The 15788-nt window shown below is 42.1% G+C and overlaps 1 protein-coding gene across 1 annotated transcript in view; it reads left to right on the forward strand.

Annotated features, from left to right (window-relative positions):
* TGDS (TDP-glucose 4,6-dehydratase) overlaps positions 1-15788 on the forward strand; it is a 63786-nt gene that overhangs the window by 21855 nt on the left and 26143 nt on the right. Inside the window, exons 2-6 of the mRNA XM_082247851.1 lie at positions 7227-7293; positions 10295-10363; positions 10671-10761; positions 12337-12479; positions 14364-14462. Coding sequence (XP_082103977.1) covers positions 7227-7293; positions 10295-10363; positions 10671-10761; positions 12337-12479; positions 14364-14462 — 469 coding nt within the window. The remainder of the gene's footprint in view (positions 1-7226; positions 7294-10294; positions 10364-10670; positions 10762-12336; positions 12480-14363; positions 14463-15788) is intronic.

A 15788-nucleotide genomic window follows, 5' to 3' on the forward strand; every position in this document is an offset into this window, starting at 1 on the left:
TTATTATTATTTATTATTTTTTGATTTTGCTCATTATAAGTGCCGGTTCACATTTCTCCGAATATGCAGTGTGTTCCCGCATCGCATCCGCACATCTGGCAGTTCACACTGCCATATGCGATATGCAGGGGGTGTCAATTAAAAGTTAACGACACCCCAGTTGCGATCGCATATCGCAGTGCGATCTGCAAGTACGCACAGAATCGGATCGTACAAGTGTTTCTACTGCGGCTCAAAAAAAGCCTCATGTGCGTGTTTGGTGCAGATACAGTGCGAATTCAGCCATACAAAGTGTATGGTTGAACTCGCATCCGCACATCAGATCGCATGTAATTCTGAGCAGTGCGCTCCGAATTACATGCGATCTCCGCAAATGCGGAAGTGTGAACTGGCACTTATTATTGTTACTATTAGAAGTATATATACATCTAATAATAACAATAGAAATATATTAGAAGGGTCACATGCAAATTACATCACTTCCGATTCTACTCTGGAACATAGTTACGGATGTGGAAATTTTTATTATGGCGTTCAAGAATTTTTCTAATAATGTGTACTAGGCTTTACTTATGCAAACCCTCACCCTGACTTAAATCGGCCTTTTAGCTGGGGTGCTGTCTGGGTTTTTCAGGGATGCCTTGGCAAATGCCTAAAAATTGCCCAAAATTTCCCAAAAATTGTCAACAAGCTAGCGGGTGGATCAAGCCTGCCTTTTTTTTTTTTTTTTTTTTTTTTTTTTTACACAGAGCCAGAGAGGTTGATTTACTAAAACTGGAGAGTGCAAAATCTGGTGCAGCTCTGCATGGTAGCCAATCAGCTTCTAACTTCAATTTGTTCAATTAACTACTTCAGCTCCAGAAGGTTTTACCCCCTTCCTGACAAGGGCATTTTTTGCAATATGACACTGCGTTGCTTTAACTGACAATTGCGCGGTCGTGCAACGCTGTACCCAAATTTGATGTCCTTATTTTCCCACAAATAGAGCTTTCTTTGGTGGTATCTTGATCACCTCCGCAGTTTTTATTTTTTTGCGCTATAAACAAAAAAGACCCAACCATTTTGAAAAAAACAATATTTTTTACTTTCTGCTATAAAAACATATCCAATAAAATAAAAATAAAAAAATCATATTTCTTCATAATTTTAAGCCAATATAGCTACAAACTATAGGATAGATTTATGGACTTTTTATTTTTATTGTTTTTATTACTGATAGCGGTGATCAGCGTTTTTTTTAATTTAATTTTTTTTTTTTTTTTTGCGGGACTGCAACATTGAGGTGGACAAATCTGACAACGTGACACTTTTTGGGGACCAGTGACACCACCAATACAGTGATCAGTGCAAAAAATATATGCACTGTCACTGTATAAATGACACTGGCAGGGAAGGGGTTAACATCAGGGGCGATCAAAGGGTTAAGTGTGCTCCTAGGGAGTGATTTCTAACTGGGGGGGGGGGGGATAGATGCACTAGAGGAAACCTGAGATCCGTGTTTCTTAATTTTCCTCTGCGTTTCCTCTTGTTTACATAGGCAGACTGCCGATCTGCCTCTCCTCGGAACGATTGGCAGGTCCTGGCGGCCGTCGCGGCCTCCGTACCTGCTGATTGGCTCCCGCTGTGTCCAATCACATTTTGCACAGCTGGGCCTCCCTGCCACAGTATATATGTGGTCCGGAATTGATTAAGCTTTGACAACTCTGAAGCTGTTTGGTTTCTATGCAGAGCTGCACCAGATTTTGCACTCCATTTTTAGTAAATCAATCCACAGAGTTTCTATTGTGCACTATTACAACCTTAAAGTGTTACTAAACCCACAACAATAAAACCAGTCTATATATGCAGTAACGCATGATTGTTATTCAAACTATGGAAACCTAAGGGGTAAATCCTCTGCATTGTGTGAAAAGTCTGCTTGATCTTCTCTGATCCTCTCCTCCTTCCACTTTCCCCAATATTTTTCCTAATAACCCAAAGTTTATGGTGTCAGGCTGCACTTGCTCAGTTTGGTTTTTGCTGCTGGAGAGTTTAGTTTTTTCTTTGGCCCTTTGCTGATTACATGCACCCTCCCATCAGCACTGTCCAGACAGAGGGTCTGGGGTCCTGCATCCTGATAGGACAGTCAGTGCAAAATGAAAACTCCTTCTACAAGCTTTAACCAGACACTGAAAGAAGTCACAAAACTGCTATATACTGCTGATGAGAAAAGGTATTTAGCAGTTTATATTTACTAAAATAATTACATTTCCATGTTCTCTGTACTGTGGAAGACCAGATATAGTGAATGAAGGATCCTGGGTTTAGTAGCACTTTTTAAGCACTGTATGGGGCAGTTGTCAACATTCTAACAACTGATGATGTCATCTGTAGATGAGGAGCAGGCGCCTGAACAGCATCCTTGTTTGTTCCTCACCTGCCCTGGGGTCACGCCATCTGTGTGATGTAGAGAAACACTGGAATACTAGTCAGTATCGCAAAGGTATATTTGCTTTGTAAAAACAGTTTTTCTCTTACGTCCTGACAGACAAAGCTCTTCAATGTTTCTTCACCAATTGGTTATGCATCCTCTACAGGAGTAGACTAGGCAGTGAAAGCTTTCACTTGGCACGCCTATAGGGGCTGTCCTACACACATAACCCCTGACACACTGTGCTCATAGATCAGTTTCTTCCTGCCTAGTTTAGGAGTAGGACCTAGGTTCCCTGCTGGGACTTCGGTCTCAGTTTTTATTTTCTTTTGGAAATGTTTGTTTATTTCTCTTTACTCACTATCGCTAGCTAGTGTCAGGGGGATCCTCATGGTGAACTACAAGTGACAGCCGGGCTGAGGTTTCGCACTGGATAATCTAGATCCTTACGGTCTCCCAGCCTGGCCTACGAGTGTGAGCAGGTTGTGGTACGCCCAGGCCTTGCCACGACAGAGCCCCGACGGATGGGGACGAGCCTGCGAGCGGATGCTTCACCGGGACGCATCATCCTGGAACGCCCTGAGTTGCAGCGTATCCTTTTCTGGCTGGCAGCACCCCCACTCATGGTGGGAGGCAAGCTGTCTTGGAACGGAGCCCCAAGGTCCATGGTATGGTGAGTGATGCAATGTCCCTGGGACGGATATCTGAAGGGGTGATGTGGACCCACTCCTGGGGATAACAGGGCTGTGTCCTCTGAAAGATCCCCCTGGCCTGTCAGGACAGGTCCTGCCCTCCCTGCTCTCGCTGGGGGCGCTGTAGCGGCGTCTAACACCTGGGAGGGGGGTGTGAAGCTGTTACCTTGTCCTAGGGGTCCACTGAAGTGGATTCCTGCGGTGGCCTCATTTCCTGGGCTCCTGAACACTTGGCGCTGTTTTTGGCCGCCATTGTGGGCAAGTGTGGGCATTAGGCTGCGTCTGTGTAAGGCCAGCAGCCATTTTCTTGCCTTCCTTAGTGTTTGGCGCCGTTTTCGGGTGCCGTCTTAAGTGTGGGTAGGCCGCGCTGTATGGGCAGCAGCCATTTTCCCTGTGCTTCCTATCTATATTCTATTGGCACCATTTTCTTGTGGTTAGTGCGGGCGGGGCCTCTAGTGCTTGTTTGGTCACTTCCTCCCAGAAGTTTCACTTGCTGAAGACAGTTTGCAGAGCGGTTGCTTCTCCAGGTTGCTGGCACAGTAAGGGGTTTTTAGTCCTTTTGGCGTTCCTCGCAAGTGGAGAACTGGCAAGCGGATTACCTGAGTCGTCAGGCTCTGGATCAGGGGGAATGGTCCCTGCATCCGGAGGTTTTTCATCTCCTGTGTGCCCAATGGGGCACTCCGGAGGTGGACCTGTTTGCATCTCGTCTAAACAGAAAAGTCGAGTGGTTTGTGGCCAGGGCTCGAGATCCTCTGGCCGACGCCGCGGACGGCTGATTTATGCCTTTCCTCCAATACGACTGCTGTCTCGGTTCCTCTGCAGGGCGGTGGTGGAGAAGGTGCAGGTGATTCTGGTGGCACCAGATTTGCCTCGCCGGTCTTGGTACGTGGATTCGGTAAAGATGGCCGTCGAACCTCCCTGGCGGCTGCCTCAGAGAGAGGATCTGCTGTCGCAAGGGCTGATCCTCCATCCTGCTTTACAGTTGCTGGCTTTAACGACTTGGCTGTTGAAGGCCAGGTGTTGAGACAGAGGTCTCACTGATGCTGTGATTCCTACCTTGATGAGGGCTAGGAAGGCTACTTCCAGGAAGATTTATCATCGTACTTGGAAGCTGTATATATCCTGGTGTGAGTCCCAAGGGTTGCATCCTCGCTCCTTTTCGTTGGCGAAGGTCTTGGCTTTCCTTCAGAAAGGAGTGGAGCAACGTTTGTCTTTGGGCACGATAAAAGGTCAGGTGTCAGCCTTAGCCATTTACTTCCAACGTCCCTTGGCGACTAACTCCTTGATTTGCACCTTTTATTCAAGGGGTGTGTCATCTGGCTCCGCCGAGGAGATCCCCTTTGCCTCCGTGGGATCTGAATTTGGTTTTGTCCGTTCTTCAACGACCTCCCTTTCAGAATATCAGAGAAATCTCTCTGCTTTTGTCTCAGAAAGTTGCCTTTCTGGTGGCTTTTACCTCTGCTCGCAGGGTGTCTGAGTTGGCGGCTTTGTCTTGCCGTTCGCCTTATCTGGTCGTTCATAGGGATAAGGTTGTTCTGCGACCTAACAAAAATCTTTTCTCCCTAAGGTGGTGTCTGCTTTCCATCTCAGTGAAAAAAATTGTTTTGCCTTTGCTCTGTGCGAAGCCCAAGCATCCTAAGAAATTTGCCTTGCATTCACTGGATGTGGTTTTCGGGCGATCAGGATTTATCTGTCGGCCACGGAATCCTTTCGGACGTCTGATTCCCAGTTTGTCCTTCCTGAGGGATCTAATAAGGGCTCGGCTGCATCTGCTGCAACCATATCAGAATGGATCAGACAGACTATTGTTCAGGTCTATTCATTGAAGGGTCAGGTTCCGCCCTTCCCCGTGAGGGCGCATTCTACTAGAGCACTGAGTGCCTCTTGGGCTTTTCGCCATCCGGCTTCTGTGGCTCAAGTGTGTAAAGCGCCGACCTGGTCATCTGTACACACTTTTACAAAATTCTACAAGCTTGATATGTTGGCATCCTCGGATGCTTCCTTTGGCCGCAAGGTTTTGCAGACTGCTGTTTGCTGAAGAGATTTATGGTCTCTTTCAGGGGTGAATTTTTGTTTTGGGGTAAGCTCTTGTTGGTATTGGTTGAGCTTTCTGTTGCCCTGTTGGCTACGTTTTCTAACCTTGTTGATACGTTAACGGTTGTTGGTTGCATTCTTCCCACCCCTCATGCCTACACTGCTATGGGACGTCCCATTGGTGTGAAGAAACATGTAAGAGCTGCGTCTGTCAGAGGACTCGGAGAAAATAATTTTACGTTTTCTTACAAAATTCAATTTTTTTTATTTTTTTTTTTTTTTTTTTTTTTGAGAATGGGGTGTTTTGAGATTGCATAATTTTAAAGGGTGCCTTGGCTGACAAAAGTTTGAGAAGCATTTTATTTAAATCGAGTTCTCATTTAAAAAAAGAAAAAAGCATTTTCTATATATAGATTGTAATTCTACATGTACCTGTGGAAAGCCAAATTTGCTCCTTACGTATACACACCCAAGCTTTGCATCCTTATATGGATTACGACACCAAGGTCATAATCTATGACTTCTCAGAATGCAAATTAAGTCTGCTGAAAACAATATGGATTCTGTGACTGACGTCTAATGCCCCGTACACACGTGCAGATTATCTGAAGACACTTGTCTGCAGACTTACCAAAACCATATAATATGAGGTCAAACCTAAACACTTTCAATTTGTATGCAATCCGGCAGGCCCTTGCACTACATAGAAAAGGTAAATCTGAAGACAAAAGTCTTCAGATAATCTGCACGTGTGTACGGGGCATTAGTTGCTAATGTGCACCTTTCATGAAAGGAATAAAAAAATGAACAGTGTCAACTGCAGACATTAAGGCTTGCAAGAGAAAGCTCGAATTTTAAATTTAAGTTTTTGGAAAATTATCAGCAGCAGTAATCAGGAGAGGGCCTCTCTGTGAGATCTGGGGTCAAAAAGACCTTTGATCTCACATTTACATTTAAAAGCAATAACAAAAAGAAGTCTGTTGGTTTTTTTTTTTTTTTTTTTTTTCCCCAAGAAAAAAAATGGGCCCCTTAAGGTCAGAGGGCGGAAGTGACATTTGACGTTGCTCCGTTCCTCCAAGGGCATAAAGTCGAGTGGGGGCCATCTTGCCCTCACCCGACTTCCTGCCCATCTGTACACAGGATCGGATCTTTCCGCCACTGCCAATCTGTCTGGTAAGCAGCGGGAGAGGGGCCTCTCCTGCCGCCCATAAAAGTGATCCTGTTATGAATCATCCACTGGGACCACTTTATATGAAAGTGGACCGCCTGCTGTTTAAAAATATACTGGGGTTATGGCATCTAACGTCAAAGTAGCGATGTAAATAACATAGTGGGTGGTCTGGAAGTGGTTAAAGGTGCAGAGCTTGCAGATTACCTGGGTTTTGGCAGTCAGGTAGTTCTCTGATAGTTTTTCTGAAGGTACACAGTATGCATATGATCAGTACAGGTGTGTTTTAACTGTTAAAGCAATAAATACAGCAAAAATGTGGAATCGTAAGCATGACCAACACAGTATGCTGAACATAAGAATTGATTTAGCTACATGTTGTATTAAATAACTAATTACACATTCGCGTACCAACTTCCAAGACACTTGTATTTTTTATACCAATACCAAGCGGAATAAAACTCTGTAGTTATGTAGTTCGTTTTTTTTTTTTTTTTTTTTGTGGACCCTTCATAAGAAATTAGTTAGTTATTATGTGCTAGTTAAACTGCATACTGGCACAATATGGCACACTTCTCAAACGATGCCCTTCAGCCCTGTGCTGTCAGTGCTAATGCTGATTATGGGTGCTTCCATCTTCTCCCAGTATTCCTTCTAAGTTCAGTCTATATGGCTGGGCTGCAATGCTACCACTCAGCCCCATGCACTTGGGAGTAACATCATAACGGCACACAGGTGTGCTGTATACGCACACTGAACTGCACATACCCAGCATGGCACGGAGAAGCATTTATAACAGGAGACCAATAAGGTTGCTTCTGTCCTATAAAAACCTTACCTTTTTTCATTTTTTATTTTTATGTTTAATTCTGCTTTACATTTTTTTTTTTTTTTTTTTAACTTATGTCTTTTTTTTTTGCAGAGCATCACATATGATAATTTCTCTGGTTGAAAACTATCCAGAACATTTAGTAATAAATGTAGACAAGGTAAGATCTTTGTTTTGTACACTTTGGGGTTGATTTACTAAAACTGGAGAGCGCAAAATCTGGTGCTGTTCTGCATAGAAACCAATCCGCTTCCAGGTTTTATTGTCAAAACTTAACTGAAGTTAGAAGCTTATTGTCTAGCGTGCACAGATGCATCAGATTTTGCACTCTCCAGTTTTAGTAAATCAACCCTTTTGTATTTCTGCTTTGTGAATCAGACATTCTCTGTGAGATCTTTCTAGGCTCATACTCAACAAAGAGAGAGTAGGAAACAAGCATTCAACAGTCTGCAGTATTGCTGCCCCCTCCTTATACTACAGGTGGCCTTCTGCTTTGAATGGAGATTAGTAATAATAAAAAAAATGAATGGGTAGTACATTTTATTGTTTCTATCAGTATTATTGTTGTATACCGGGGTCGGCAAGCCGTCAATCGCGGTCGACCACAGGGAGGGCGGGGGGCACGACAGGTGGATCATGACTTCAGCTCTGCCTCCCCCAACCTCCGCCGCTCTTCTGTTAACTGTGGAGTGGGAGGCGGAGTTGGATGGGGGGGGGAGCTGCTCAGTGATTGGTTGCAACTAATCACTAGCTTGCTATTATGTACTCTGGCGGCTCCTGCTCCTGCCTCCCACCCAGCACTATGATGTCTTCTGACCTCCGCTCTGATGAACACACACTGACAGGTAAGCGCTACCTACACAGCGGGGGTACACTGTTTGGAGGAGCGACAGAAGACACTACAGGGGGAGGGGGGACTTGATGTAAAGGGGGTCAGACAACACTGTTTTGAGGAGGGGGGATAAAAGACTACTGGGGGAAGGAAGGGGGCAGAGGACACTACAGTGGGGTGGGGTGATGTGAAGGGGGCAGATGACAGAGCATTGGGGGTACAGGACACTACAGTGGGAGGGCGGGGTGATGTAAAGGGGGCAGAGGACACTACTGTAGGGGGAGGGGGCAGAGGAAACTAGAGTGGGGGGCAGGGGGGGGTTAAAGGTGTCAGGGGACACTGCATTTGGGGGGTACAGAACACTACCGTGGGGAGGGGGGGGCAGAAAACACTGCTATGGGGGGTAAGGGACACTACAGCGGGAGGGTAATGTGAAGGGGACAGAGGATACTACGGCGGTGCTGTCTTTTTTTTTTTTTTTTATTAGAAGCTTTTTTGTTGTGGGTTTTTTTTTTTTTTCTCTCTATTTAAGGGTGTCGCATATACATTACAAGTCCACATTACAGATGTTACCTTAGCAAGTTTGACCAACAATTCTCCACAGAGATGCATTGTGCCAAATTCAAATACAATAAACCCTCGTTATATCGCGTTTCAGTTTTCGCGGTCCCGGTATTTTTTTTTTTTTTTTTTCTGTAAGACCTATTACCATTGTTTTATTAATTAAATCATTGTTAATTAAATATTTTTGTGTTTTCCATTGCTCTTGCTCTGTCTCTCAGTATCTTTTATGTGTTTAAATGTGTTTCTATTGTTTTAAAAGTGTGTTTAAAGACCTTTTAAAATGCTTTTAAATGTACAGTGAAAGTTAAAAAAACATGCCTAGGTTGTATTTAAATAGGGTATTTCTATTTCGCACATTTTAACTTATTGTGGGTAGGTCTGGAGCATAACCCCAGCGATGGAGGGGGGTTTACATGTTTTAGACAGGTACATAATTTTGGCGCTCATTGTGCCACTTTTAAAATGCCCACAAGACACGCTTACAACTAGGGATCGTCCGATTATCGGCAACACTGATGTATCGGGGGCCTTTCCCCGATATATCGTAATCGGCTCCTGAGGTTACGGATATTGCCGATATTTAGGGAAAGTGCATGTACCAGAGTGATGCCTGCAGCTAGAGGCATCGCCCCGGTACCGGTGTCCATAGCCGATGGTTGGCTGACTTGTAATGACAACCGATGCAGCTGAGAAGCCCTCGGCTGTTATTACAAGGAGCGGGAGGGGATGTCCCCCCCCCCCCCGCTGCCTTCCGCGGCTCGCCTGGGTCTCCCGTCCCACCGGGCATCCTACCTCCACCGCGGCCGAAGAAAAGACCCGATCAAAGCCGCATTCGGCTCTGATCGAATCTCCGTGTAAAAAAACCCGGAAAGTGATGTCATGACATCACTTCCGGGTACTCTGCGCCGAATTAAAAAAACTGACCGCATACAAAACAGCCAAACTTGGCGTTTTGAATGCTTTTCAGTGCAGAGGAGGGGTTCGGGATCTTTTAGACCCCCAGATCCCTCCACAAGGAGTAACTTTTGGAAAAATCTTTTTTTTTTTTTTTTTTTTTTTTTCACATGTCCGTAAATATCGGCCAAATACCGATATCTGATGACCTCGGTATCGGCATTAAAAAAAAAACGATATTGGTCAATCTCTACTTACAACACCTGTCTGCGCCAGTTTTTATGAAGTCCAGGGACTGTGTCTCTTGAAACAGAATAATGTACAAGTAGTAACTAGTACATGAATCTGATGCAGACAAATTTTCTTCTGGGACCGTTCTGTAACAAAATTTGCTCCCAACGTGGAAGCCGTCTTTTTTTATCTCCACTTTCCTTGTCACCTATATGGTGGTATTTCTTTATGAACTTCTCTCAATAATAGCAACATACAGTGAAAGTGTCACAAATAAGATCTACATGAATTTGTTGCACACTTGGGTAGTAACGGTAAAAAATGTCACACGGGTTTATTGAATTTGGCGCAAGGCTTTGGGCTACATCTCCCTCTGCCAGAAATGTGTTGCATATGCCTTATTGCAGCATCCCTAGAAAATTTTTTGCAGAGAAGGATTCAGTCTGCACCATTACCAGAGAGATATTTGAAAACCATTGTGATGTTAGTAGTATTATGAATGTCTTTCTTTTTTTATTCTAAATCTGAACAGGATGAAAGAGCTTATAAATATATCAGTTTTTTACATTTTCAATATTTTATTATTTTTTTTTTTTTGCAAACTTTTTGAGTTTTTAATCATTTTTTTCTCTGCTCTCAGCTTGATTACTGTGCTAGCTTGAAAAACCTTGATTCAGTTTCCGATCAGCCAAACTACAAGTTCCTACAGGTATGGCACCAACCACATTATACACATTGTACATATAATTTTAGTTCACATGGAATGCTGTTGGAATCCGTTAGATGGTGGCATTCAGCATTAAAATGGCAGTTGACATTGTTTAACTTTTGAAAATCCACTAAAAGTGGAATTTCCTTTCATCTTTGAGTACAATACAGTACAATTTACAAATTTAGTTATATTTTCTGTCCTGGCAGGTGGTTCAACTTGTTTATCATTGAACTGCTTTGAATGTAGTTGTGTTTTTTTTTTTTTTTAGGTGTGTGTGATCTAATTTTGACATTTTGTTCCCCAGGGAGACATCTGTGATGTGCATTTTCTAAAACATGTCTTTGAAGTAGAAAATATCGATGTGGTCTTACACTTTGCTGCACAGACCCATGTAGGTAGGTGTGCTAATCTTTAATAGATTTTTTTTAAGTACACTTTGTATCTCTGAAAAGCTTCTTCTTTTTTTCTTTCTTTCTTTTTTTCTTTCTTTCTTCTTTTTTTCTTTCTTTCTTTTTTTCTTTCTTTCTTTTTTTCTTTCTTTCTTTTTTTCTTTCTTTCTTTTTTTCTTTCTTTTTTTCTTTCTTTTTTCTTTTTTCTTTTTTTTTTTTTTTTTTTTTTCTTTTTCTTTCTTTTTTTTTTTTCTTCTTCCCAGTAATGAAATCAGTTGGTTACATGTCATAAGAAGAATTGTGGTTGAAGATCGGAGTTTTTATTGCTGCTTGAATACTCTGAAGAACAGTGTTTATTGTCGTCTTTGTAACCGCGTATATTGGAGAAAAAAACAGAACAGATTCCCACAGATGCAAGTTGTTTTCCAAATAGTAGTTGTTTTGTTTTATTTGAAACCTAGAAAAATGAGGGCAGAAAAAGACACAGTAGTCCATAGAGTCTGCCTTTTTTTTTTTTTTTTTCTCCAAATATATGTTGTTGTTTTTTTTCCCATTCACTTTACTATAGATCCGTGTTTGTCCCAAACATGTTTGAAGCCATTTACTGTTGACTATCTCACTACTTCTGCTGGAAGTCTAGTCCAAGCATTAACTACCCTTTCAGTAAAATAATACTTTCTAAGATTAGTTTTGAACTTTCCTCCCATTAGTTTGAGGTCGTGTCCCCATGTTCTTGATCTTGGGTTATATATTGAAAAAACTCCCCTCCTGAAACTTATTCATCCCCTTGATGTAATTAAAGATTTCAATCATGTCTCCCCTTTCCCTTCTTTCCTCCAGATTATACATATTAAGTTCCTAAAATCTCTCTCGATACGTATTATCATTTAGACCTTTCACCATTTTTTGTTAACCATCTCTGGGCTCGTTCTATCTTATCAATATCTTTCTGTAAGTGAGGTCTCCAGAACTGGACACAGTAGTCTAAATGAGGTCTCACTAAAGATCTATATGGATGAATCAGAACCTCCTTACTCCTGCTGGTGATGCATTCTTGAATTGTTTTCGCTTTTCCCACTGCCTGGTCACGCGGTTTGCTCATTTTCCAATCATCTGAAAGAAGTAGTCCCAAATCTTTTTCTTCTGTAGTGCTGGCCAACACTGTACCCCACAGCTTTGACATATCTTATAGCAATGCCAAATCATGCTCCATGTTACAGACACCTCCAGGGATATCAACCCCATTTCACACCTTTTGTGTCATCAGAAAAAAGACATACCTTGCCCAACAAACCTTTGGATATGTCACTTGCATATAGATGAAATAAAACCAAACCCAGTACTGAGCCTTGTGGTATACCACTAGTGACTGGTCTCTGTTCCGAGTGAACCCTAATTACAACCACACTGTGGTATCTATCCTGTTAGCCAACTGCATATCCACTGAACCACCTAAGGTTTAAGTCCTAGCTTGTACAACTTTATTAGATCATTATGTGGAATTTGCATATTTATGTGAAAGAACTTAAGAGTTTAGGTATGATAAGACTAGATACCAACACAGGTCAACTCTTTCTACAGATTTGTCTTTTTCAGATTCCTTTAAATTTGCCTATGTTAATACATATGGTACACACATTCTTCTTCGTGCAGCATATGAAGCTAGGGTTGGAAAATTCATTTATATAAGTACAGATGAAGTTTATGGAGGTAGTCTTGTTGAGGTAAGAGTTTCCCTAACAGTCTTTTTTTTTTTTTTTTTATAAATTGTCAGTCATTTATTTTTATAATGGCTTGCATATTTTGATATACATATAGCACCCATACACATGCAAAACAGAGTCATTGGTGTGCTTTCTAATGTGCACCAGGCAATCCTGGTGCACATTTGGTGTACAAAACGTTATTGGGCCTTTTTACTCAATACTCATCAATACTCATTGCAGCATTAGCATCACTGCATACTACATTGTTATGAAATGAACTTGCAGTGTTGGCTTGTGGTAAAGTATAACTAAAGGCACAAGTTTTCTTTAAATTTGAATAGAATGGTGATGTCTGTGCCCCCTTTTAAGGAGATTCACTCTTATTGTTCTAATCACAAATGCCACTAGTTATTGAAGTAAAGTTAAATCAAGAACTAGGTCTGGAATAGAAGTACAATTTCCAATGAGGATATTTCTTCCCAAAACCATTGTCTAAGAGTGGATTTCCCACATCTCACTTGTTGCTAAGTCCACGGGAAATTATAGCAGTTTTAATCTTTCCCCCTATGCTATCCAAAATGGGGTGTGGGGGGAATATTGCCTTTGGATATACTTTTAAAATGGTAGTAAAGTCAGTTATTAGAAAAATCACTGACAGGCAGGGTTTTTTTAATAGAAACCCTAGAGGTCTCATCTATCATAAATCTCCCCACTGTCTGTCAGCGAGTAATGTGATCTCAGCCACACATGCTCTGTGTGCCATTGCGATGGCACTCCCATGCACATGTGTGGGAGTGACGTTACCAAGCCTAGCCACCCAAGTGACCAAAGAACCCAAACCCAGAAGAAAGACCAGGTGAAGATGGAACCTGCCGGGGACAAGGGAGAGCATTGAAAGCGCAGCATTGGAGGGCTGCGTTTGCAGGTAAGTCTGTCATAATGTGCTAGTATTCAGTGCATACTAGTATATTTATGGCTTAAAGCTGTCGGGAGACCCATTTTTTAAAATATGAAGAAAAACTTTACTACCACTTAAAAGCTTTTAATTGTAAATAATACTGAGCTCACAGCTTATTTTTGAACAGCTAGCAGTCGTATTGTGCCACATGCATTCAACTCAGAGCCAGTAAGTATGGAGCAGGGGCAGGGCTGAGCCCCACTCTGTGTCTTTTGGACACGCACACAGTGGAGCTCAAGGGCAAGCACACACGAGTGCCCCCATAGCAAGGGGTTTGCTATAGGGGCACTCAGAGAAGAGTATAGTTTTATTCCTGGCCCAAGCACGGTACACTGCCTAATGCCAGTTGAATGAGTGTGGTACTACATGAATGCCAGCTGTTCAAATATACACTGTGAGCTTAGTATTCTGTATTTACAATTATGCTAATACACAATAGAAGGCTTTGGTGCTGAGTTGAAGCTCTAAGAAAAACTTTACCTGGTAGCTTCTTACCCGAGTATCATTGTATTTCAAAATTCTAAAGATAAAAAAGGCAAGAATTGTATGTGAAGGGCAGAGAAGGACAAGACATGTAATAGAAATGTATTCCACTCCAAAAGAAACTTTCTTTTTTAAATTTTGTATTGAGCAAATGTATGTAAAAGTGCCCCAGTTGGTTTAAAAGGTTCATGGCTAACACCCTGCCAAAACTGTTTGCAGTTTCTGTAGGGAGCAATAAGAGTTGCAGTTATGTTCTTGAACTTAATGAATCATCCTTTTATGTACACATTTTAAATGGCTAGAGGTCACATTGGAGTACGCAGAGTTTTTGAACATTTGAATTGCTTTATTCCCAGTGCAAAATTATGCAAATGAATCACTTCATTATAGAATGGTTTTTGACCAGCGTTCTGAACATTATTCCACATCACTGGCATATTTAAAAATTCATATTTCATTAGGAATTTGATGAGACGTCACCAAAACGGCCAACAAATCCATATGCATCGTCCAAAGCAGCTGCAGAAAGCTTTGTGCTGTCTTTCTGGGAAAGATACAAGGTAAGGAGGCGATATGAGAGCCAAGTTTATATTAGCACAGGGAGTCTTAGCTCTATTCAGTGGGGTATGTCTGTAAATGAAGCATCACACAGCCATATGTTGTGAAGTGTGAAATGATTATTTATATTGCTGGATGTATTTAGGATGGAGCCCAGAATGTCCCACCTGCTCTGCAAGACACCAGCTGTCATTCATTTCTTTCATGGTATAATTGTTTACCCCATGAAGCTGCAGTCTGTAATCTGCCCAGAGTTAAACCATAAATACACGGATGCCGTTTAGTGTTTGAATAGCATCTGTGGTGGTATTTTTTACTACTCATGAGAATTGTTGGGTTTAATCAATGTCTGCTTCACAACAAAAGTGTTTCTTTACTTTCTTAAAAAATAATGTTGATTGCACTTTGCTGCAAATGGCATATGCATTCTATATTCTGCTTCTGTAACATTACCAGCTGTAAGAAATTTAACTATTCACCCAAACACCGGTTGGGTACAAGTCACAGGCTAGTTTACGTTTTAAAAGCCCATAAAATGCACAACCTACCATGGCTTCACATTTCCTCTTGTGCTGGTAATCTGGCTTTATGGAGGCATTACATGCTGAGCCACGTGGATATGAAGGAAAGTTATTCAAGTTTGTGCCCACTGTAGGCTCCTAGATCTCTGAAGACTTGCTTTGTAAGGCCATTCTGGCTAAAGCATTTGGAGCTACCATACAGTTGCACACTTAAAAAAAAAAAAAAAAAAAAAAAAAAAACCTTGCCACCACTGGTTTCTCTGTGGTAAATGGTAAAGCTGAGGGACTCAAGGGCTTGTGTCATCAGTTAGGTGGAGGGTTGCATGCATTTCACACTCGTTTTTCTGCCATTCAGCTAAGTAGAAGCATCACCTTGCTCCTGCTTCTTGAAGCACCAACGGGATTTACTAGTCTATGGTCTCGTCTCACTGCTTGTCTATAGTGACTTAGTCACCTCGTAAGTAAGGCTGGTGTGGCTGAAGCATTGGAAGCTACCTCACAGTTGGCACATGCTATCACTGATTTTACTGGGGTAAGGCTGAGGGACTTGAGTGCTTACATCATCAGTTAGTTGGAGTCATGCACACACGCTTTACACTTGTTTTCCCACCGTTCAGCTACTTTTGCTTCTAAAGCATCATGTGGATTATCTGTTCTCATCCCACTGTCTACCTATTGTGACTGATCACCTCTGGCTACCTACAGCCCTCATTAGCACCATCTGCTTAGGTTCATGAGTATGCCTCAGTTTGCCTCACTTTGGGTCTAGTTGTTTTCCTCTATAGAGTGCAACATGTCTTCTCAGTC

This window comes from Pelophylax lessonae (genome assembly GCF_965119305.1).
Source record: "Pelophylax lessonae genome assembly, chromosome: 2".
Lineage (NCBI taxonomy): Eukaryota > Metazoa > Chordata > Amphibia > Anura > Ranidae > Pelophylax > Pelophylax lessonae.